This window comes from Hyaena hyaena, unplaced genomic scaffold (genome assembly GCF_003009895.1).
Source record: "Hyaena hyaena isolate Hyena2069 unplaced genomic scaffold, ASM300989v1 scaffold_183, whole genome shotgun sequence".
NCBI classification, from domain to species: domain Eukaryota; kingdom Metazoa; phylum Chordata; class Mammalia; order Carnivora; family Hyaenidae; genus Hyaena; species Hyaena hyaena.
The window spans coordinates 147,160-171,094 of record NW_024080815.1 but is presented as its reverse complement, the minus strand read 5'-3'; the positions used below and the strand labels follow the sequence as shown (position 1 = coordinate 171,094).

General features: G+C 51.0%; 1 protein-coding gene across 15 annotated transcripts in view; it reads left to right on the top strand.

Annotated features, from left to right (window-relative positions):
• Positions 1-23,935, top strand: part of ARNTL (aryl hydrocarbon receptor nuclear translocator like) — a 98,032-nt gene that overhangs the window by 66,740 nt on the left and 7,357 nt on the right. For 3 of the 15 annotated variants that reach the window (XM_039240854.1, XM_039240855.1, XM_039240856.1), the window contains 14 exons: positions 434-709; positions 1,272-1,292; positions 2,948-2,986; positions 3,306-3,347; positions 4,895-5,052; positions 6,618-6,697; positions 10,979-11,071; positions 12,392-12,509; positions 14,883-15,032; positions 17,641-17,887; positions 19,398-19,504; positions 20,801-20,951; positions 21,799-21,887; positions 23,397-23,505. In XM_039240854.1, coding sequence (XP_039096785.1) covers positions 570-709; positions 1,272-1,292; positions 2,948-2,986; positions 3,306-3,347; positions 4,895-5,052; positions 6,618-6,697; positions 10,979-11,071; positions 12,392-12,509; positions 14,883-15,032; positions 17,641-17,887; positions 19,398-19,504; positions 20,801-20,951; positions 21,799-21,887; positions 23,397-23,505 — 1,544 coding nt within the window. In that variant the 5' untranslated portion in view covers positions 434-569. Of the gene's footprint in view, positions 1-433; positions 710-1,271; positions 1,293-1,491; positions 1,581-2,947; positions 2,987-3,305; positions 3,348-4,894; positions 5,053-6,617; positions 6,698-10,978; positions 11,072-12,391; positions 12,510-14,882; positions 15,033-17,640; positions 17,888-19,397; positions 19,505-20,800; positions 20,952-21,798; positions 21,888-23,396; positions 23,506-23,935 lie in introns of those variants that run through there. The other 12 variants (XM_039240859.1, XM_039240857.1, XM_039240860.1 and 9 more) reach the window with 12 other exon arrangements.

Sequence of the window (23,935 nt, the reverse complement as noted above, 5' to 3'; positions counted from 1 at the left end):
GCAGGGGAGGGGGGCACCAAAGATAGCCAGGAAAGATGTGACAGACTTTGCCTGGCCCGGTGATAGAGAGGGACCATGTTTTCCTGACACCCAAGGAGACTTCGAGTCTGAGAAAGGATATTTTCTTCTTTCCTCTGACTTTTATGAAATTGTAACAAAAATACAAAGATAACAAGTAAATCCTGCCTATTTTGTTGGATTGGACGAAAATAGAACTGTCAAGGCTGGTCCCCTCCAAGGGAGGAGCACAGGCTGGAACTCCTAACATCTTGGGTTCTGGTCGGTTCTTACCTGCCCTAGCATGGGAGAAGCTACCCAGTTTCTCTGAGCTTTGTGTCTTCGCCAGAAAAATGAGCAGGTTAACCTAAGTTTTCTACGATCCCTCCTAAAGTCTGAACGATGCTCTTTCCTTTCTGCTGCGTCCCTGTTCCAGCTGGCTGGGTGAGAGCTGTCAGTGTGATAAACAAGCACCCGACCCTCCGCAAGACCACCCTGGCCACCACCACGTTAGAAGAGCACGTGGCAACAAATGCACCTTTGTGCCTCCTTGTGCTAGGTCCAGACCTCCGATGGCCGACCAGAGAATGGACATTTCTTCAACAATCAGTGACTTCATGTCCCCGGGCACCACCGACCTCCTCTCCAGCCCCCTGGGCCCCAGCGGCACGGATTGCAACCGCAAGCGGAAAGGCAGCTCCACCGACTACCAGTAAGCCCTTCAGGGTTCAAGTTCCTCTGGCTAAATTTGGTGTCTGTTCCCGGAACATCGAGGGGCCAGCTACCCTTCCTCCTGGAAGAAGGGATCCTCTTTGTGCAAAGGGATGGAAATGAAAGATCCAAGTCTAGGTGGCCGCACATTGGGTTTTTTTTTTTTTAACCCCACCCCCCCTCCCCACCCCCCCACCCCCGTTGCCAGCAGGAGGCAGCCTCCAGCCCTGCTGAGGCCCCTCCTAAACCCCTGCTGTCCCCAAATTGTTCCACATCAAGGGGAAAGGAAGAGCCTTAAAGCCATGTCTTTTGCCCCTTCCTTCATCCTCCTTTGGCTCCTTTGAGCAAGATGGCTAAGCCTATGGATGTAATCTTTGTGATTTCAAAGAGAACTTTGCCTGAGGGCCTCTCTCTGAGGGAGACCTTAGTTGCTTCGTTATGTTGGTAGAGTAAGTACAGGTTCTCTACCAGAACACTATAGGAACATCGATATTGTCCTGAAACATTACTCAAATTAGTATGTACCTGTTATATTAAATAGTATTTTTGTTTTCTTTTTTTAGACTTGATGACTTTTCTTTTGAGTAAGTAACTTTTCACACTTCCAGCCCACTCTTCTCTATCTGTCCAAACACCCAAGCAATAGGCTGCCACGTAGACCCATCAAAGGCACGTTTTGTTCTGTTGAGCCAGCTGCGTGGAATCTTATCCAAATGTCCACTGAAGAGGTTTTCTTTTGTTTAATGAGGGAAAATCTCCAAGGAGGTGTCTCCCCTACAGCAGATGTCCTTTCTGCTGAAGTTCACAGGTCGAATTTGGGGAGCACAGTGGCTGAAGGTCAGATGCCCACTAGGAGGTGCTATGATTAATATGTAAGTGATCCCAGACGGTTGAGCGAGCAGACACCCAGGGGATGGAAAGTGGGTGTGAGTACGGAGAGGGCGTTCTTCTGCAGCAGTCCCTCCTAGCAGGGAGGCCAGGAGACGCTCTCCACGGACCCTTGTCTTAGGCAAGTGCTTATGGAGTCACTGGTGCCTTCTCAGACCTCTACTATCTCAGCCTGTGGTTTCCAACCTTGTCCCCACCTGAGACCTCCAGGTTTCCCTCATGCTGCACCCTGTTTGCAAATCTGCGATTCATGGAGACCCCATTATGCACCCCATAATCTTAATGAGCTAAAGTCTGATGTGTCAGGCGGAGCTCTCTTTACCTGGGATGATCATCTTGGTCCCAACGACAACATAGGAGTCTAGACCAAAAGGGGAAGGGGAGTTTTCGTTTTCCCCTGTGGCTTGAACGATTTCTTCTGAGCTTGAGGAATAGCCAGAGAAACTCCTTGCCTGTGAGGAAATCAAGGGCTCCTGGTTGGGAACCACTGTTCTAGAATGCCCACAAATGTGATTCAGGGCTCCTGGGAAAGTTGATTTTTGCCCTTGAGACTACATTGTTTGAAGGGCCACATCCCTCTGTTCTTAATAGGATACAAGAAAAAGAGAGGCCCAGGTGGCCATCAGTGCCCTCTTGGTAAACTTGGGGGCTGGAGAAAGGGTGTGAGCTCACGCAGGGGGATTTGGAACTCCTTCCTTGGAGGATTTCCATCTGTTTTCTACTGAACCACAAGGTGCCATGAAACTTGGATCTCTGGAGTCTGTGAAAGGGAGGTAGATCCCTGCTGGTGACCCCAGGACCCTCAGCCCCACTCTTGCCCTGTATCCCAGCTCCTCGGGCCTGGGGGTTCCCCATCTCGCTAAGAACCAGAACATTGGGTAGCAGTGCCTTTGAAAAGCTGCCTCAGTGCTTCTTTGTGGGTACTTTGGTTTCCCCCTTCTCACCTCACCACCCGCAAATATATATGCACACATATATTTGAGGCTGGATAGGTTTTGCAAGTGAACAAACTCCATTTATCCAGAACGATGAGGGGAATGAGGTAGTATAGTTATTTGGATACTCTGATTAATGAAGAATTTCCATAAATGCTATGTATTGCCGATGTTCAAAATATGATGTAAAATATATTAACATGCAGACTCTTCTGAAACCATATATAAACCAGTCCTTGGTGTATAGTAGGTTCAAGTTGTCTTTGTTTGACTCTCCTAGGTCAATAATCAACAGTATGGCTATTTGAGCTTTCTGATTATTTAGTTTCTGGATAAATGAGAGCCCTCGGTATTGTAAGAAGCTGTTTTGTATGTCTTGATTAACAAATAGTCACATTCTCTCTTATTTTTTTCAGAGAAAGCATGGACACGGACAAAGATGACCCTCATGGAAGGTACCGTGAACGTAGTCACGAACTTCATCCTTATAGCCATTTTCTTTGCATAATTACACGTTGCGTTACTTGGTGCAGGTTTTACCCATCTTCTCGATTGGTGATAAGCAAGGAGGCTGTGAGCCCGGGAGCTTAAGATGGTCTCCCTGGCCCCCGGCCCCCAGAGTGGCTAACCTCCAAGAGCCCTTGTGTGCTGAGAGAGATGACCGGGACTAACAGGGAAATGAATTTAACTGGGAAGAAAATAGAGATATATAACCTTGCCAGTCCCAGGGATTGTGTTTTATCTTTTGCTTTTTTCCCCTCCCCCCCACTCCAGGTTAGAATACACAGAGCACCAAGGAAGGATCAAAAATGCAAGGTAGGGGCACCTGGGTGGCTCAGTCAGTTAAGCATCCAACTCTTGTTTTCAGCTCAGGTCATGATCTCATGGTTTGTGGGTTCAAGCCCCACATTGGGCTCTATGCTATCAGCTGCTTGGGATTTTGTCTCCCTCTCTCTCTGCTCCTCCCCTGCCTGCACATGCATGCTCGCTCTCTCTCTCTCTCTCTCTCTCTCTCTCAGAATAAAAATACACTTAAAAAAAATCATTAAAAACAAGGTAGACCCTCATTCTATCTATAAACTGTCCTGGTTCTGGGCACTCCGAGTACAGCTGAGGCTGTGTGTGTGGTCCCTGTCGGTCTAAGCATCCTTTTGGGGATGAGGCAGGGGGTTGGGGCCTTGGCTTGATGTGGCCGCCTGCCCTCTCCCTCTCCGTACCTCACTCCTGGCTATCAAAGCACGATTAACGTGAAGGGGACTTTGGAAGTAGCAGAAAGTCCATCAAGGCTGAAGCTTTTCCTCCGCTGTCTTGAGCAGGTTGCCCTTTCCTGACTCGAGGGCCTTCTAGAAGACACCTGGCTCAGTGACTCTGTTGTTGGGCCTTGCCCCTCAGAGCGGCCGTCTTGCACTGCAAGGCCAGACATGGGAGCTGCCTGCTCCCTCGAGTAGGTTCTCTAAGTCGGTCCTTCCTGCCTCCAGCCGTGCTTGCTGACCCATCCACGCGGGCCCTCCACACTCCTGCCGCTATCTCCAGGGCCATCCGAGCCTGTGTCTTGACACAGAGCCAGAGCTACGGAGCTCTACTCACCCGAAACCTGTAGCTTTCCCCTCTCAGCCCAGACTTGGTGGGCAGTCCCACTTGGTGGCCTGTTGCTCTGCCGGCGAACTACATTTCCACTGCTGATGCCCTCCATGGGAGATAGTCCCAAAGCACAGGGGCAGGCCAGTCAGGGAGAGCACGTGTGCCTGTGAACGCGCCCTCCTGCCATGGCGGGCAGCAACTCCTGGGAGGTAGGAGTGTGACATTCTTCAGAGGAAGCTCCTAGGACAGACGTAGCATCTGCTGTATCCTGGTGGGATCATGGTTGACCCATGGAGTCTAGAGATGGCATTAGTTGCCTGGTGACTCAATCAGTGAGTCTCTCCCAGGCCGCACAGCGGGCTCTTCACAGACCTCAGAGATCACCCAGGACCCCGGGACCCCCCCCAGTGGCTGTGCGGGATGCTATGCTCTTTGCACCCTCCACCTCCCTTCTCTTTCCTTCCACACCCATCTAAAAATCCAACTTTACAGAGGCTAAGAGGAAAAGAAATGAGAAATAATACAGTTTACTCTGAGGAGACCATTTTTGTAACATTTCTTTTTTTGACTCTGTGAGCTAAGCATGAAAGATAAGAATACTGACCTGGCAGTGAAGCCACTTTTTTGGTGACTTTCGTAGAAAAGTCTAGTTCAAACCTCTGTACAAATTCTAAAGGTGCCCAGTCAGGCAAAAGTCAAAAGCAATTCTAACTTGTTTTTGTCATTGTTTCCTTGAGGCTTTGTTTTCATTTTCTAGAAATCTTTCTTTTCCTCTCGTTCAGGGAAGCTCACAGCCAGATTGAAAAGAGGCGTCGGGATAAAATGAACAGTTTCATTGACGAATTGGCGTCTCTGGTACCTACGTGCAATGCCATGTCCAGGAAATTAGACAAGCTCACTGTGCTAAGGATGGCTGTTCAGCACATGAAAACATTACGAGGTGAGACCTGGGGCTTTATTCTTTGTCTTTGCCCACAAATGTTAGCACCCTGGCCTAGGATGTTCCCAAGTCCCCAGCACCATGTCGATCGTTGGCCAATGTTGAACCTTGAGTAGTAGGCCTATAATTTCCAGCAATAGACATGATGGGTAGAGACCATGTTCTGTGCCTGTGTCTGTTTGTATACGTGATAACCAGACTACATGTGTGTGCCTGGACCTCACCCACGCAATGTGACACAGAAAAGTCTGCTTCTGTTTTTAAGAGGAAAATTCATCATGGCTCCTCTAAAGAGTGAGTCACTGGTTGATGGTTTTTGCTGCCTCTTACTGTCAGGGATGAGCACTGATGAGATTTTCATGTTCCTGGAATTTTCCCAAGCTAGATAGACTCTTTATGAGGGAGGCAGAATTTTCCTTCTTTTCTGAATGTGGAGTGGGTGAGCAAACAGAGGCAGAAACGTAGAAGGGACTTATCCATCCCCTAGGAGGAATCTGCAGCGTATCAGGCACTTCCGTGAATGTTCTTCCTGGCATTTTCCAGAGCCAGTCTTGGACTGAGGAAATTGGAAAGCGGGTGCTTAGTCAGACCTGTGACCCGCGTGGTAAAAGAATGGAGTCTTTATGTTTCCACAAAGCCACCAGAAATAAGAAGTGGTCGGTTTCGTCAGACTTCTGAGCATTATTCAGACATGTTCACGTTATGTCCTGTGCTGTGCGAATGGCCTCTAAAACTTCCTAGTAGTGAAGATGATAGAGATTCAATTCCTATAAGCTAATTTTCATTCAAGTGGAAGGAAACGAGTGACCAAAGTCGAGTTATCATAACACACAGGGATGTGGCTGTAGGTGCCTTGTTAGTCGATCTGAAAGTCACAGTCTCCCTTCTTCCCCACAGTACTTTGAATTGTTCTGGGTCTTTTCTACTTTATTCCTTCACTGTTCTAACCACTCGGCAGATTCCAGGTGATTCGCTGCTGGCATCGTTCTGTAAGGTGCCAATTGGCAGCCTTTTAAGCATCTTGTCCCCCTTCTGTGGTAGAGGAGCCCGCGTTGCTCACTGAAGGAGTGCCAAGCTCCGTTAACGGCACCCTGATGGAAGAAGAACTCCCACTAGATGCCTTCTACAGTGTATTTACTTACTTGGGGCCTGGCAGCCTGGATGATTTCCCAGGAACGCTGGAGTGTGGCATTGAGGGACTGCTAGACAAGCCATTTAATGTAGATCCTGGGAGGGGGGATCCCTCCCGGGAGCCTCTGCGCGTTGGCTTCTAGAGCTGCCTTCTCCCTCCAAAAACAGATTTTTACTTCCTGTTACCTCTTGGCTCCCCTACAGTGACCAGAGCAAACTCGTTAGGTCCCCTGTGGGCAACAGTGTTGTCTTTTCAGTGGGTTCTGTCCGAAGCCTCCTCTAGCCCTGTGTCTGCTGAGGAAACAGAAGACAAAATTGCAGTCCCGGGTGGTCAGGACTTGGCCACATCCAAAAGGCTGGAGGCAGTGACGTGGAACGAGACACATTACCTGAATAGAAAGCGTACCAACTCTTTCTCTCTGTTTCTCCCTCAGGTGCCACCAATCCATACACAGAAGCAAACTACAAACCAACTTTTCTGTCAGATGATGAATTGAAACACCTCATTCTCAGGGTATGTTGCGATGAGGAGATTGTTTTATCCACACTTACTTTTACAGTTTCAGAGCGAGGTACCCATCTGTGGGAGTTGGATGTCTAAACACTGCACCTTTGAAGCCCACTTCATCTCTACCTGTCTGTCTGGACAGTCTTCACATTCCTTCCCTGGGGTCTTCCTCCTCCCCTTCCATTCTTGCTTAGGCAAAGCTGGAAGGCCTGGGCTACTGTGCCTCAGGGGAGGCAGAGTTTTGTGAAAAATCGGTGGTTAAGCATCCCATTCCTGCATGAAGGTTTTAGACAGGGACAGAGCCTGATGACAAGGGAGAATTTCCCTTCTCCTCACTTAACCGCTAGCACAGATATCCGCATACATCTTTACACCAAACCCCATCAAAGCAACAGAGCCTCTAGAGACTTCTCTGCTCAGAGAGAAGGAGAAACGGGGGAGGTGAGCCTTTCCCCTCTTGACTGAAGTGCTTGCTTCGTCTTTCTCATCTCTGTGGAGAGGCCATTGAGGTGGTAGCGTGCAGAATTAGGTCTGCCTCTGGCTGGAGTAAGAGCCACTTGGAAACTGAAGAGAAAGAAACTGGATTCAGAAACCTGTCCTCTTGCAAACTGTAAAAAGGAAACTAGAAGAATATCCTGCCTGTCCTCCCCTCAGCCAGGGTGGGCCTTGCTTGATAAGCCCCGCCGGCATCTGGGCACCTTCCTTTGAACAGACATTTGCCAAGTCCTGGGCTGCAGGCTACTCCGTCATCGCCGTCATTTCCGGTTCTGCCTGGCTCGCGGTCCTCTGTACGTCTGGTCTGTGTGCTCACTCGGGCGCTCTCTGTCCGTCCCCTCCAGACAGCTTGTCTTCATTGGAAAGCTTTCAGCTGCAAGGAACAGAGGACCTAAGGAACAAACAGGGTTTCCTTTCTCAAATGGAGCTGGTCCTGGGGTAGGACCATGAGGGGCTGGTGCGGTGGTGCGATGAGGGCCGACGGAACAGGCTCTTCCTTCTTCTCAGACAGCCCTGCTGCACCAGCGTACAGCTCGTTTCCTCAGTGCAGCCACACTAGCCGGAAACCAGAGGTGGGACAGGGGCTGGGCCAGCCGTCCCTCCTGTCAGGAAAGGATATGCCTTCCTGGAACTTCAGAGTACACGTCGGCTTCCCCAGGAGGTGTTCCCCGATCACCTCGAGCTGCGGGCCAAGGATTTATGTTTGTCCCGCCTCCGTAGCCGAGGCTGGCAAAAGAGCAGGGGGTTGGGAGTTGGCCCGCCACCAGCACAGGCCACACACGCTTTCCACAACCACATCGCTTTGCTAGATGTGCCTCTAGAGGTTGCTATTCCAACCCGGCACAGAACTTGAGCTGCCATCTGGTCGGCCTAGGGTTGAGTGGGCCTGGTGCCACCCTAGGAGGGCCACTCTCTGGGCAGCTGTCCTGCTGTCCCTCCCCCTCCCATGCACAGCTTCTTGTTCGGCCGGGCCTTCATCCTCTAGAGGGGCACTGGGTTCTTTTGAACTTCTCTTTGATGCCTATCAAAATCCAGCCGATGGTCCTGCATTGCAGTGTATTGTCAGTGATCCTTTGAAGCCTCTCGTGACCTATGGATCTGCTCGGCCTGCCTTCTGTGTCTTTCACACATGAACACACATATTTCGGGGGCTTTGTTTTATATGTGCGGCACCGTTCTAGGTAAATCCAAGTCCACAGTAAGCCCGTTAGGGGGGAGCCGGCGCATCCTCGCAAGTTCAGAGTGGCCCTTTGGCTACCAGCCTCAAGGCACGGATACTCAGACACAGCTCTGCCCGCCCCTGCCCATCCTTCTTCATGAAGATGTCCTTGTTCTCGCGGCGGGGGGAGGGTAGGGACTTACTGAATCACAACGTAAACTATGTCTGCCGCATCTCTGGAACAACCACCAGGGCTGGCTTCGTGGGTGTGCAACCTATGCAGCCACATGCAGCCTGGCTCTTGGCTTCATGCTCTGCTGTTGGCCTCTGGAAGGCCCTCATTTTGAACAAGACTGCATTTCCAGTCTGTACTGGGTCACATGAATTATGTGGCTGGCCCTGATTGCCATACTCCCAATTTGCTGTTTTTAAGGGAAAAAAAAAATATATGGGTACATATAAATTTGTGTTTATTCTGAACACCTATATATAAAATACCTATATAAAATATAGGAAGTTCCTGTTCTATAGAACACGTTTATATACTTTTCTATATTTTATATAATATATATAAGCTCCTTTTATAATGATAAACACCTAACAATTTTCTCTCAAGTTTTCTAAATTTCCTCTCCAATGCCTGCATTATCAGGGTGTGGGACAAAGATTTCCGTGCTACTTAAGCTAAATTCTTCATCCTGGGCTTGCCTTTCCTGCACCTCTGTGCCCCACAGTGACAGTGGCGATCTGTGTTCCTGCTGGAACCTTCCTCCCTCCCTGGCACACGTCCACAGCTATGAAGTATCGCCTAATGCCTGCCCCTTCCCGGTGCCCAGGGTCCAGGAATGTGCTTCAACAGAAGGCAGGGGTGCTCAGATGGTGTTTGCAATGTTTGGCAGCGGAAAGTGGACTTGTGCTTTTGTTGACCGAAGCAGCTCCGACCAACTGCTTTCTTTGTTTAGAACTTCTAGAACGTCCTCAGTGAAGAGTGTGTCAGAGAGCAGTCAGCCTGATTCATTTCTGTTGTCTGGATGCTTTACCTCTCCGTGTTTTGAAAACCAGGCAGACCCACCAGGGCTTCTGTGTCCCTTGTAACTGACACTGTCCTCCCCCCGAGAGTGAGCCTGCCCTCATCCTCGAGTGGCCTTCTGTCTCTGCTCATTTCCCACTGTCCCCTGGGCCCCGGCTCCTTCACCTGGTGGTGATGTGAAGGAGCCAGCACGTTGTGAGCCTCCGCTACACTGGCTATTCCCCGCCGACTGTGCCCAGCATCCCCTCCAGGATGTCACAGTGCTCCTCTTCCCAGGCCCCTGCTGTGGCCCCTCACTTCATCAGTGAAAAGCCTCAAAGCGCTCCTCTTGCTAGGTGTGCGATTGGCTGCCAGGGAAGGCGAAGTTAGTAAAACCCTATTTTCTGACAGAATGAGGCTTCCAGCAGATGGTGCTTGGAAAAGCTCGTCCTCCCCATGGTCCTCCCCTTCCCCGGCGCCAGCGCAAAGGCCTAGCTTAGGAAAAGCTCGCCCGCAGCTCCCCTGTGGCTGAGCGGCCTCCTTCATTCTCAGCAGCCATGACTTGGCCCCTTCTGCTGCGTCCCTGCACAGGTGCTTGCGCCGTATTGTCCCCTGCACATGAGTTCATTTCCAAGTTCTTTGAGTTTAGTTACATCCTCAAAGGCCCTTCTGTGGAAAAGGGACTGGAATTTCTCTAGAGTTCGCCAAAGAACAGACCAGGGACTAGGGAACAAAGCAGGATGTGGAATCGGAACTGTAGGGGTGAGCACAGGCCTTGTGCCGAGCACCCTCCCCAGCGCTGGGAGGGCCCGGCTGGTGGTCCAGCTGCAGACTTGTGGGCGGGATGCATGTGCACACACGCTGCAGAGCCTAAGCACTGGGACACTGTGGCTGTGGTATTTATCCACTGCACTGCCTCAGTACCTGCCTTCCTTGGGACTTCAGATTTTTACCTGTATTTAAAGTGAAGAAGAGGTAACAAAACAGTGTAAAGAGAAGCTTTGGCTTTGCTTTCTTGTCTCATAATAAGCAGCCGGGCCTGGGTGGAGAAATGATCTCCTAGAGCAGCAGTTCTGTGTGCATGAGAATCCTGGGGGGGGGCGTGGGGGGGTGACAGCAATGCTAGTGACCCCGCCCTGCCCCGGGCTGGCAGCATAACAAACCGCCTGCGGTCCAGATGTTGGGAGAGCGCTCTGTAAACCGGAGTGTTCAAGTTGAGGACAGATGGTGGCCGGGATGCTGGAGACAGGATTTTGATCTGAAACTTTCCTTCCAATCTCAGAGTCTGTGATTCTACACAGACCGTTATAATTAAAGCAATAAAATATGACTTGGCCGGACCTTCATAGGCTCCAAGGAGAATTCTTAAAGTGTTGAAGAAATGACTTCAGCTGGACTGTCCCGTGTAATCATTAGATGAGCTACGTCTGACTTGGAGAGAATTTTACTCTTTTTTAAGGCCTTGGTTTTAAGCCTCCTGTGTTCAGGACACTTGGGAAACTGGTTAGTGGGCTCAGTTCTGTGCCTTGGATGCATACAAAACAAATCCTTATTTGCTATCAGAGTGATGACAAATCGTGTTTCCTAAAGTGTGATAAATTGATTATCCATTTCTCCTGATTAGGCAGCAGATGGATTTTTGTTTGTCGTAGGATGTGACCGAGGGAAGATACTCTTTGTCTCAGAGTCTGTCTTCAAGATCCTCAACTACAGCCAGGTATTGCTCCGGGTTCTGTAGGTGGCGGGCAGACTCACCGCAGCCAGAGAGGTCGCCCCACTGGCCAGAATGATTATGATGTACAAGTCATGTAACCCCTACACCCAAGGCTTCTTCCAGAAAATTCTTAATATCTTTAAAAAAAATTTTTTTTTAATGTTTATTTTTGAGAGAAAGAGCAAGCGAGCATGAGCAGGGGCAGGGGCAGAGAGAGGGGGAGACACAGAATCTGAAGCAGCCTCCAGGCTCTGAGCTGTCAGCACAGAGCCCGACGGGCTCAAACCCAGGAACCGTGAGATCATGACCTGAGCCAACTGAGCCACCAAGGCACTCCTAGAAGATTCTTAATTTCTTAATGGAGAAATGTATTTAAATGTAGAGAAAGCTTTTGGTATTTCCATGTTTCCCTCACTGGAAGGTTTGACGCTGATCTCTGCAGCAGCTTTATGCTTTATTGCTACCAAATGAACATCCCACAGCTAAAGCGGGCACTGGGCAGGGGAGGGGCTGTCTGACCAGGAAAGGCAGATAATCTAATACCGGAGAACACACAATGGAGTCCACCCACACTGTGTGTGTGATGATGTGTCCCTTTTTAGTTCTGTTGAACCTTGGCTTCCCCTAAAAGAAAATGATTGTAATGACCCCTACCTTTATAGGATCAAATAAGATAAACACTCATGAAAGCTTCTAGAGCAGCACTTTTCACCTATTCTTGTCCCTAGAGTGTTTATTCCCCCCTCCCATTCATGTTTCCACCCACTCAGTCACACGCTGGAGTTTGCACTGGAAGTTGGGAAGGCAGAAGAATTGACGAATCAAAATAACACTTACATAAATTAGAAATTAATGTGAGTTTCAAGTCCCCAGAGTGTCTTGCTCTTCTTGGTCTCAGTAAAGTCATGAAGGGAGTTTGTATCGTCTCCACTAAGGATGAGGCTGGCGGCACATGTCATATCGCTTGTTACAGAACAGAAGGGCTTACTAGACTAGAATTAGCACCCACGTCCTGTGTTCCTGGACGGGCATTTGTGGGCATCAGAAATAAATACAGGGGAACGCGTTCAGCTGAAAGAGTCCTGCCTTGGAGGAGCATGAGCTATTTATATGATTCTCCTCTCCTCTGTTATCAAAACCAAACCCCCCATGCCTCATTCCCTGTGTCTAACCTAGGCAAAGCGATTGGTCGTGTGTACATGCTCACAGTTGACATATTTGAAATTCTCATGTGTAGAAATACAGAATAAAGGCAACGCGCTGGTTGGGGAAGTCCTGCGCTGCGTGCTGCTGACTTGTTGCTTTAACGCTTCCTCCCTGCAGAATGATCTGATCGGTCAGAGTTTGTTTGACTACTTGCACCCTAAAGATATCGCCAAAGTGAAGGAGCAGCTCTCCTCCTCAGACACAGCACCCCGGGAGCGGCTCATAGATGCAAAAAGTGAGTACAGGGGATGCTGCGGCTGCTTCCTGGGGCCGCTCGAACCTCTGGGCGGAGACAGCGGCAGGTGCCCCGCGGTCTCGGCCCCTGACCCCCCACTGCCCTCTATCGGGGTCACAGGCGCCGTCTGTGGCTAAGTGCAGTTATCTGCATTCCTTCGTGTTTGGTTTGGTTTGGTTGCGCGTACATAAAAAAGAAAACTCCATGTCCAAATTCACCAAGAGAAACAACAGCTACTGTGATTCTTTATGATTTTCAGTCTTCCTTTTCCCCCCCGAATCTAGAAGTTCCCAGTTGTATGCTCCAGAGTTTAAAGGGCTCACACCCGTGTGATTTGTTCCCCCCAAAAACATCACCTCTGTTTATCTGAGTTATGCACCTCTGCAGCCTCATTAAGATAAAACTTGAAACATAAATAGGAAGTTTCTTTGACCAAAGTGGTTCTTCATTAGTTGGCTCCCCCTCTTGGCTCCTTCTTGCATCAGTGGAACCACCTCTCACATTCTCTCCCAGTTTCTCCCCCCACACCCTTCCCGGGCCTCTGGTGTGAGGCCCACCTGGTAGCTCTCCTCCCATCAGCCCCGTGGGAGGCCGAGGACTCCAGCAGTTAAGAGTGTGGAGTCTGGAGTCCCAGTGCCAGGCTCACTTCCTGGTTCCACCATTTCCCAGCTGTGTGACCTTGAGCAAGTTACTTCACCTCTCTGTGCCTCAGCTTCCTTATCTGCAAAATAGTACCTGTTTCATTGGGACGTTGTGAGGGTTAAATACACGAACATGCGTAAATCCTGCGGGGCAGTTCCTGGCACGTAGCAGGCACGGTGTCCGTGTGTGATATCGTGGGCCCGAGCCATCGGGCCCAACTGCTGTCCTGCTTCTGCAAGCTCCATTTCCGTCCCCGGGGGAAACCGCTCCAGAGAAATCTCCTTTAAAGCATCCTTCACTTTGGAGGCAGCCTTCTTCCTAAGAGTTCAGCGCAGCTCCTGCCACCTGTTGCCTGTTACAGTCTGGCCCTGGCCGTGTTTTGAGTGACGTGGGGAGAAAAGGGCGATGGTGTTTGGTCCTTGCCTTTAAGGCTCCTACCATATAGTCAGGACGCCGAGGAGAGAGACGGCACCCTGCAGAATAGGTACCGCCGTGGAAGGAGTAGCAGTCCTGAAGAACAGATGATTCACTCTCATGTGGGCGCGAGGACAGGCGGCACCCAGTAGGTGAGGACCGAGGTGGGTTTGAAAGGATGAGTTACTGTGTGCCAGGTGAGGAGAGCAGCAGGGCAGGGCAGACGATTTCTGGACAGATAGAGATGTGCGGCTCCTGCCGTGTGGCTGTTGCAAAACGAGCAGGGGCGGGGCAGGCCAGGCTGTGCGCATTCGGAGATCACTCGGTGCTGTGGCCGGTGGGGGGTGGGGGCAGATGCAGGAGGAGCCCTGGCGGTCCCCCCTCCGGTGGGCGCTCCCCCCTCCGGTGGGCGCTCCCCCCTCTGGTGGGTGCTCATCTGCCCCGTTCGCAGTCTGCAGACACGTAGCCAGTGTTCTCGGCAGGATCGCGGCCCTGCTCCCCGGGCAGAGACCAGTCTAGTTGGTGTAGGGCAGCACGGGCCAGTGGGGACATGGCACAAACCACACGCAAGAGCCACACATGTGATTTTAAATTTTCCAGCAGCCATGTTAAAGACAGAGCAAAAGCAAATGTAAAATTGATCCGAATGCTACATTTTATTTAACCCAGTAAATCAAAATGAGGCCTTTTGCCTCTTTCATTTCATATGGTCTTTGAACTCGTGTGTCTGTTCGCACTTCAAGTCCACCTCCGCTCAGCACAGCCACTTCCCGTGAGTGCAGTAGCCAGGTCTAGAACGGGGGCGGGAGCCTACGGAGGGACCGCCCAGGGGCCTCTGGCAGATAGCCAGCTTGAGACTTTGAGGCAGCTCTGCTTCTTCCTTCCCATTCCAGTGTCCAGATCTTCCCCGTCCTTCCGGTGCCAGCCCGGGCTCCCTCTCTCAAAACACACTGCCTCTGCCACGCATGCGGCGCTAATCCTGCGTCGCCTGGTATTAGTCATCTTTCCCCGGGAAACTTGCATTTCCCTTCTCAGCCATAAGCTCCTGCTGGACGGGAGCCCCGTGCTAGATTTTTGTCCCCAGGGCACCTAGTCCCCTTGTCCAGTGGCTGCATTCTGGGGCATCTGGAAACCTTTCCGGTTGACACGCGCTTAGCCATATTGCGTCTGTAAGGCCTACACTGTCCTGAGGAATGGTACTCTCCCGTCATCTAAAACAGTGAGGCAGGAAAGAAGAGGCTTTCTTCAAGGTCACACTCCCCCTCATGACAGACAGTACTACTCTCAGTTTATCACATTTTGTGTATTGATTTGCAGCTGGACTTCCAGTTAAAACAGATATAACCCCCGGGCCATCTCGATTATGTTCTGGAGCACGGCGTTCTTTCTTCTGTAGGATGAAGTGCAACAGGCCTTCAGTAAAGGTCGAAGACAAGGATTTCCCCTCTACCTGCTCAAAGAAAAAAGGTAACCAGATTCACTACTCTAAGATCCCAGTACAGCTGAGGCTGGCTTTCTGCTCGGAGCGCTGAGCAGGGCGTGGGTCCAGTGCCCGGCAGATGCCAGGACAGCAGCCAGTACGGCCATGATGATCCCCCCGCTACGGTGTAGGGCCGCTGGGGAGCAGGGAAGATTGGAAGCCCCTGATGGGGGTCATGATGAGAGATTCGTGGGAGAGCTTCCGTTGTTCCAATTCTGCTTGTTCTGATGTGGTTGAGAAAAAATTCTCTGAGCCACAATCCCAGCTGCTTCCTGAGCACCCCACCATCCCACCAAAATCACTGGCTGAATTCACCAGCCACCTTCCTGTTGCTAAACATGGTGGACGCTTCCTTTTTCTTCCGTCTTCAAGTATTTTCTCCCCTTTCTTCTCGTCTCCCCCATCCTCTACCATTCTAGGCCCTCCCCCTAGTCCCCCGCACTGGCTCCTCTTCTGTCCTGAGCCACTTTTCTCTCTGCACTTGTTCTGTAGGTAATGTCCTCCATTCCTTTAGCCTGCAGTGCTACTTAGGTGTCAGTGACTTCTGAGTTTCTATTTCTAGCCCACGTTTTTAGTTCGAGCTCCAGATCCACAGATTAACTTCTTAAATCTACCTGCTCAGGTAGCTCAAGGGCATCTCAAACCTGATCTGTGTAAACATGACCGTGTGAGCCTCCCCTGACGTAAGTGGCACCACCACCGTCTAGTTGTACGTACTAGAAGCTGGAGGGGGGCACCCTCAGCAGGGTTCACTCCCTCCCCCCATTTGGTCGGTTACAAAGTCCTGCCACAACGAATTCCTTCTGCAGAAGTTCTCTCAAGTGTATCTCCCTCCCTGTTTACCGTACCACTCAGATCCTGGCCACCCTCCACTCTCATCATGTCCAGTGAAGTAGGCTCCTCCTGCTTTCCATCTCTCCACACAACAGCCCAAAGGATCTTTTTTATTTATTTAATTTTTTTTTTATTTTTGAGAGAGCATCAGCAGGGAAGGGGCAGAGAGAGAGGGAGACAGGATCCGAAGCAGACTCCAGGCCCAGAGCTGTTGACACAGAGCCCGACATGGGGCTTGAACTCCCAAACTGTGAGACCATAACCTGAGCTGAAGTCGGATGCTCAACCGACTGAGCCACCCAGGTGCCCCCAGAATGATCTTTGGAAAGCAAGTCTTTGTATCAGTTTCCTGTTTAAAACCGGTCAGGGTTGCCTGCTGCTCTTGAAGAAAAGTTGGTCCCAAAATGACCACGCCCCCTCCATCCCTGCCAGCACCCCCTGTGTTCAGCTCTGCCGACTCCCTTCCGATGCCTCACCCCAGTCTCTCCTTGCTGGCCTGCGCTGGCGCTGGCCCCTCCGATTGGAAGGCCTCCCCATCCACACCGGTGTCCACACCGGTGTCCACACCAGCGTCCACACCGGCTCCTTTCAGTGCGCTAGCTCAGCTTGTCCTTTTGAACTGCGCATCAGCGCCTGCCACTCACTCCTCAGGCCACCTTATGTCTTCCTGGTGCCCCTGCAGATTTTCTTTCTAGCATGTTCTTGCAGTTGCACCTGTGTACTTACTGGTATAGTTATTTGTGTGAAGTCTGTCTCCCCCACTGGACTATTAACTCCGTGATGGCGTGTCTGATTGGTTTTCCAGCTTCCTGGTAACTAGCACAGACCTGATGCTTGGGAAACACCCCAGAAGGATTTGTGGATTGTTGAAATTCACAGGTGTCCCGCACTCCATGTGTCCCAAAGTGAAACCCTTCTCCCTCTTCTCTAAAACATGCTCTGTATTCTCTCTTCCCTGACTCCGTGAATTGCACAAGCAGCCGTTCAATCCAAGAATGTTGGAGTCCTCTTCATTCTCTTTCATACCAAATGTTTTGATATTCATAGCAAATCTCAGCAGTTCTCAGAAACGCCTCCTGCATCCCTTCCCCGCCTCCTCACTGCAGAACCGGAGTACGGCGCCCCTCATCTCCCGCCACACGCTGTCTTCCTCCTGGTTCTTCGTCTCTTCCAATTGACCTGTCGCTCTGCTTCTCGGGTATCCCAAGCACGATTTGCTTTTGCTGTTTCCCCACTTACATACGTTTAGAAGCTCTCCACTTCCCGTCCGATAAACACAGGTGTTAGCAAGTAGTCCAAGGCCCCAAAAATCTGCACCAACTTGCCTCTCCAGCTGTGTCTGCAGCATGTCCCTTCCCCTTCAACCACACGGAGCTCTCTGCTGTCCCTTGTACAGGATGCACCTCTGTGCTTGGTACATTCTCAGCCTCCACACCTTCTGGTCCCTTGGCCAGTGCTCATCCTTCTTGATCCACCTCCTGCGTTGTTCTCCCGGGCAGCCCTCCTCTCCCCAGGTAGACTTAGATGCCTCTTCCTCGGTGTATGGCACGGCCGTGGTACAACCGGCCCTGCTCGGCATATATGACACCGGATGATAGTCGCCTGTCTCTGTGTCGTCCTCTGTCACTAGATTCTCACTTCTGGGGAGTAAAGCTCTGTGTAGTTTTTCTGACTCCCTTCCTGTATCCCAGCCCGCCCAGGGCTGCCTGTGCCTGCACGCACGGCACTGCGCTGACACTGACCGCAGACTTTGCTTTCCAGCAGATCGAAAGAGCTTCTGCACCATCCACAGCACAGGGTATCTGAAGAGCTGGCCGCCCACAAAGATGGGGCTGGACGAAGACAGTGAGCCAGATAACGAGGGCTGTAATCTCAGCTGCCTTGTCGCAATCGGACGACTACATTCTCACGTGGTTCCACAGCCAGTGAACGGGGAAATCAGGGTGAAGTCTATGGAATATGTGTCTCGGCATGCAATAGACGGGAAGTTTGTTTTTGTAGACCAGCGGTAAGAGTCTGTGTGTTACCCTTGAACAAGAATAGTACAAGATTTTCAGCTCTGTGTGAAGCAGGGACTAGGCCATCAGTTGGCTTTCCTGAGGGTAAAGAGAGAGGGAAATGATGGGGATCTCTGCTAAAAAATGAGACCTCTCGGAGTATCATCATAAATACGGAGACTTTCCCTTTAACATTCTTGGCATGTGGACATAGTGAAGTAGAGTGGTTTGATGTCCAAGGCCAGAAGAGAAATAGTAGGTGTAGCGTACTGAGTGTATGCACTGCTCCTAGGCCACTACTGAGGTTGGAGGTCTGGAACGTGAGACTTGGAAAAGACCATCTAATCCTCAGCTGTCTGATGCAGTAGTCCTTGGCTATCATGATCTCATGGCTGTTCAAGGTTTAATTTCATCAAAATTAAGTTAAAACTTCCTCACGCCTAATGGAACTAGAGTGTTATGCTAAGTGAAATAAGGCAGAGAAAGGCAAATATCTATGATTTTACTCATGTGGAATTTAAGAAACAAAACAGATGAACATAGGGGAAGGGGAGGAAAAAATAAAATAAAAACAGAGGGGAGGCAAACCACAAGAGCCTCTTCCTACAGAGAACAAACTGAGGGTTGCTGGAGGGGAGATGGGTGGGGGATGGGCTAGATGGGTGATGGGCATTAAGGAGGGCACTTGTTGGGACGGGCACTGAGGATTATATGTAAGCGATGAGTCACTGGGTTCCACTCCAGAAACTAATATTCCACTGTATGTTAACTAACTTGCAGTAAAAATAAAAAAAAATTTAAAAAAAGTAAAAACAATTTCCTCAGGGTTAGTAGCCATATTTTAGCTACAGGACGGTAATGGCGCAGATCTAGAACATTCCCACTGCAGGAAGCTCTGTTGGCAACACTGATCAAGTCCAGTCTTATTTTTCGTGAGTGAGGAACTGGGGCCCAGCCTAAAGACTGGCTGCCTCCAATTCACAGCTTAGTGGTAGCAGACCTGAGCTAAGAACCCAGATGGAGTGTTTTCCACTGCTCTCCGCTGCCTCCTTGACAATATTCACAAGCCAGTACTTTTTGTAGCTATCAGAAATAGTCACTATGTGTTAGAAAGGGACACCACCACTTTTCAAGGTCCTTATGGCCCCCGTTGCTGGAGCTTCTCATGTTTGGTCATCCTGATTTAAGAAACGTGGGGGTGGGGGGGCGGGGAGGAAGTAGTAAAATGGAAGTTTGCACTGGGGTTTAGATTTCCTACCACATTTTTATCCGACTAGTTACCATTTTTAAGCCTCCTTTCTTGGGACAATGACCCCTTTGAAAGGCTTCTTGACTTTCTTTCCCTCTGTTTTTATAGCATTGGTTCTATTCAGCGCACCGAAAAAAATACATCCACGTAGTAAGCCCTCTGAAAATCCAGCCAGCTTTAACCCTTGTTCTTATCGGCTATAGTGTGGTTGGGGTTCATCCGCTGCAGAGAAGCTGTTAATTGTCTGAATCAGTTTTTCTTCTAAATTCTAGGGCAACAGCTATTTTGGCATATTTACCACAAGAACTTCTAGGCACATCATGTTATGAATATTTTCACCAAGATGACATAGGACATCTTGCAGAATGTCATAGGCAAGGTAAGCTGGGCTGTACAAAAGCCTGAAGTTAAAGGCGTGCCCCTGCTTCGGCACTAGTCCACATAAGCGTTCCAGAGAAATCTGCCCCCAGTGATGTCAGGCAGCCTAAGAATCTTCAGACCAAAACATCTCTGAGGAGAAGATGTTCTCAGGCCCTATTTGTCTCCTTACAGAGAACCCACTGACAGCCTAGCACTTTTCTGTACATAGGACAGTGCAATTTCTGGAAAGCCTCTCTTGCCCAGAGGATTTACATGGACCCTGTAAGGATTTAGTAGGGCTCCAACGGATCTGATTCCTTTTTCTGTAAAATCCTGCAGCGCCTCCTGTATTTTCCTCTTGCCTTACGGCCCTGCCTCATGTTAGCCTCCTGAGAGAGGAACCAGTATTGACCCCTTCCTTCACTGTCCACCAGACCCTGTCCATTCACCTCAGATGTGCATTTCCAAAGAGGCCCCGTGTTGCAGCTCCCCCGCCACGGCCCCAGCTCGGGCCTCGTGCCTACCTGACCATCGGGACAGACACCCAGGCAGCTTCCTGCTCCCTTAGGCCCCCAGTCCACCTCCCGTCTTTCAGTTAGCCTTCAGTTAGCCCGTTTATGCCCTGGATACCGTCACGCCCTTGCTTAAACCTCCTGCCTTTAGACTCAAGGCCAAATACCTTAGACAGGCACTCAAGCCCCGCCCACTCCTGACCCTGTCCCACCTCCTCACCTTCACGCCCCACCCCTGCCTGCAGAGAGAAAACTCCTCATTCCCTGCCACTCCTCAGGCTCTGCTGGGTTACTCTGCCCTCCATCTCTTCCCCTACGTAGCTGCGTCTCACTCCTGTCCTGAGGGTGGGGGTCCCATCCTGTCTCCCCTTCTGTCTCCAGTGCCTGACACACAAAAGAGGCTTGTTTGTTACATAAGAGTGAAATACTGAATAGGTGAGTGACCTCCCTGGATTCAGCTGTCCTAAAAATGCTGTGCTGGCTTGATGATGGGAAAAGAATACGGGCCCTTTGGCCAGGGCCTTCTCACTGGTGGTTCACTTCATAGCTGATTCCGCTCAGAGGTCTGTAATGCAGTCAGCTATTCCCCGGAGCCTCCATTTCAACACTGGAAAACAGCAAGAAATTCACAAATGAAATCAAAAGGCTCTGAATCAAGCCCACAGAAACAGCCTGTTCTCTGACTGCCAGCTCCCCTGGCTTATTAAAGGGTGAGGACCCTGGAGCCTGCGTGCACTTAGGATTTGGTTAGTTTAATACCTGGGTGTGAGCAAGCACTATTCATAGTTTCTTTGCATTTTCAGTTTTACAGACGAGAGAAAAGATCACGACTAATTGCTATAAGTTTAAAATCAAAGATGGTTCTTTCATCACACTGCGGAGTCGATGGTTCAGTTTCATGAACCCTTGGACCAAGGAAGTAGAATACATCGTCTCAACCAACACTGTTGTTTTGTAAGTGTTTTTCCTACATCAGAAGCTCCCTTGCTTCAGAGATAAATGCTGTGGGCTCCTTCCCTGGGAAAGGGGGTGCAGGCGACGGCCTGCATCACATCCTTCACTGCTACCTTGTTAACATCCTGTGAAGCCTTGGGATCGGCAGAAGCCGGACTTCTTTGTTAACAACACGCATCAGTGCGTATACTGTGCCAGCCCCTGGCTTGTGGGGTTGCTCCAGGAAACAGCACCATTTCCTTCCCAATAAAGCAGTTAGCTTTTGAATCCTGAAGGCCCTGCCCACGGGGCAGCCACTGGAACTGCCGTGGAGGGAAGGGTAGACAAACAGGTGCCAGCTCATACCAGCCTTGGTGGAGGATGGGTGGGGTATGCATGCCCACCAGGCTGGTAGCCGGAGCCCTGGTGGCTGGAGTGTGGCCTCAAAGGCTGCCCCCTGCCAGGTGAGGAGGGTAGGACCTCTTCCTTGGCAAGGACTGCTCCCCACAGCTCTTTCCCCACGGTGTCCCCACCTGCGGCTAGAGCTGAGTGAGGTGCTGGGGCCGGGTGCCCTGCAGACTGGCAAGAGAGGAGGCCTTGTAGCTACGGTGGTGGGCTGCCCCAGTCACCGTCTCTGCCGGACCATGTCCCGCACAAACTAGGAAGGCCCAGGCAGCCGGCGAGGGCAGAGGCCGGGATGATGGCCTTTGTGTTCTCAAACAGTGAGGAGGCCTGCTGAGCCACTCAGACCCTTCATTTTCTGGCCTGTCCAGGTCCACAGTGGACACTGGACACGTTGGCCAAGGTGAAAGGTGCACGGTTGTGAGCGGGCCTGACTCATGTTTCCTTATTGCTGGGATGTTCACAGAGCCAACGTCCTGGAAGGCGGGGACCCAACCTTCCCACAGCTCACAGCGTCCCCCCACAGCATGGACAGCATGCTGCCCTCTGGAGAAGGTAACTATGTCCGGCAGGGGCATCGGGGCTTGCCCACCAGAAGCCGCTTGTGGCTGGCAGACCATCCCCCCGAGTATTCGGTGTCCCCAGCTACCATACTTTATGGAACAAGGGCGGCCTCAAGGGGGTGAGCACTAAGGAGGTGGTCATCTCATCTTCTGTGCTGAGCCTGGAAAACCCGGGGCTTATTTTGCCTTTCTCGAGGCTGCCTGCACCCTGGACGCCCTTAAAATAGCAAAGTCCTTGCTCCTCTTGTGCTTTCCTCTGTGTTGCCTGAAGTGCTTTTTTTTGACTGGCTCCTGTGGTGGGAGGAGGGCGTTGTCAGCACTGGGGTATGCGCCATACCCAGCGGGGCTCCCTCCCGGGCTTGGCCCCGGCCTCTGCACTTGACTTCTCCGTCCACGGGACCACCTCTGCTCGCGTGGCTGCCTTCAGTCCCCACCTCCATCAGTGACTCCTATGTCCGGTCTGTCTCCGGGCCTCTAGGTCTGTCTCTCCAGCTGCCTCCTGGCCAGAGCCACCTGGTCTCAAAGGCACCTGACATTCAGCATCTCCGGACCGATTCCCTGCACTCCCTCATCTGGCTGGGTCAGCCGGACCCCTTGACCCCTCCTCCTTCCCCATTACATCTGAACACGAAATCCTGTCCCTTCTACCTTAGACTTCTCCATCGCCCTCCCGTCCGGCGCCTGGATTATTGCAGATAACTTTCTTACCCTCGTCTCACTACCTGCCCCCCACTGACCCCCTTCCTCCACTAGAGATCATTCTCCGTGCAGGGGACTTTCCAATAACCCGCTCTAAGTGCCCTTTCTGCGTCAAGCCCTTTGGCACTCCTTGTCGTCCATGGATACTGTGCTACATGGCATCCGAGCCCTTTCACAATCTGATCGGTACCTGCCTCCAGTTTCATCTGCCACGCCTTTATCCTCATTCATGACGAATTCCTCAGAGTCATGTCCCAAGTGCTGTCCTGCCTCAGTGGTCTTGCACATATCAGTTGCTGTGCGTGGAATGCCTTCCCCTCCTTTCCTGTCTGCCAAGCTCATTTGTATTCCTTTCTCAAAACTCGGCTCAGACTTAAACTTCTCCAGGAAGCTGCACCTGGCCCTGGATGAGTTGGGTGCCTTGTGTTTCCCCGCCAAACTTCCCACACTTTATTCCAGCCGCTGTTCATCGTGCCTGTCTCCCTGTTAGACTGTGAGCTCCTTGAGGGCGGAGATGCTGACTTACCTCTGTGACACTGGCTTGCGGTACAGTGGTCGTCAGGAGACAGACGCTGAGTGCCTAGGGGGGATTAGATGCTTCGCTCTGGCCTCTGATCCTGGAAGCAAACTTGAGCCTTCTCATGCTGGAATGTCTCTTCCTGACAAGCTATGGCCCTGCTGTCCCCTAGGGCATAACCCTAAGGTTGAACTTTCACGTGGATCATGAGATGAACTGGGTTTAACTTGGAACAGCATTTCTTCCTCGGTTCCCCTTTCCCACTCTCAGATTCCTTTGTTGTAGGTGGCCCGAAGAGGACCCACCCCACTGTTCCAGGGATTCCAGGGGGAACCAGGGCTGGGGCAGGCAAAATCGGTCGAATGATTGCTGAAGAAATCATGGAGATCCACAGGCAAGTAATACCTTCTAGTTGCCCCCTTAAACCGGTGGTTCTTAATCCAGGGCCTTTCACCCCCCAAAGGATGGTTTGTAGTATCTGGAGACCCTTTGGGTTGCCGTAATGGGGTAGGATGTTGCTGCTGAACATAGAATGGATAGAGACCAGGGATGCGGCTTGCTAAACTCCTGCACGACATGGGACCGCCTTCCTCCCCATCTACCCCCACCCCCAACAAAGAATTTTCCAGTCCACAATGTCACTAGTGCCGAGATTGACAAATCGTGCCTTAAAGAAGCAAAACCCAAACAGGCCAGAGTTCAAGGAAATGTTCCTACTACTTCGTATTAGGATTCAAGGAGCTAGTGCGGACAGGTGCACATGGACCTTACGGGACTACGGGCGAGTGCTGAAGCCGGTGACCTGCGCCTCAACAAAACATAAG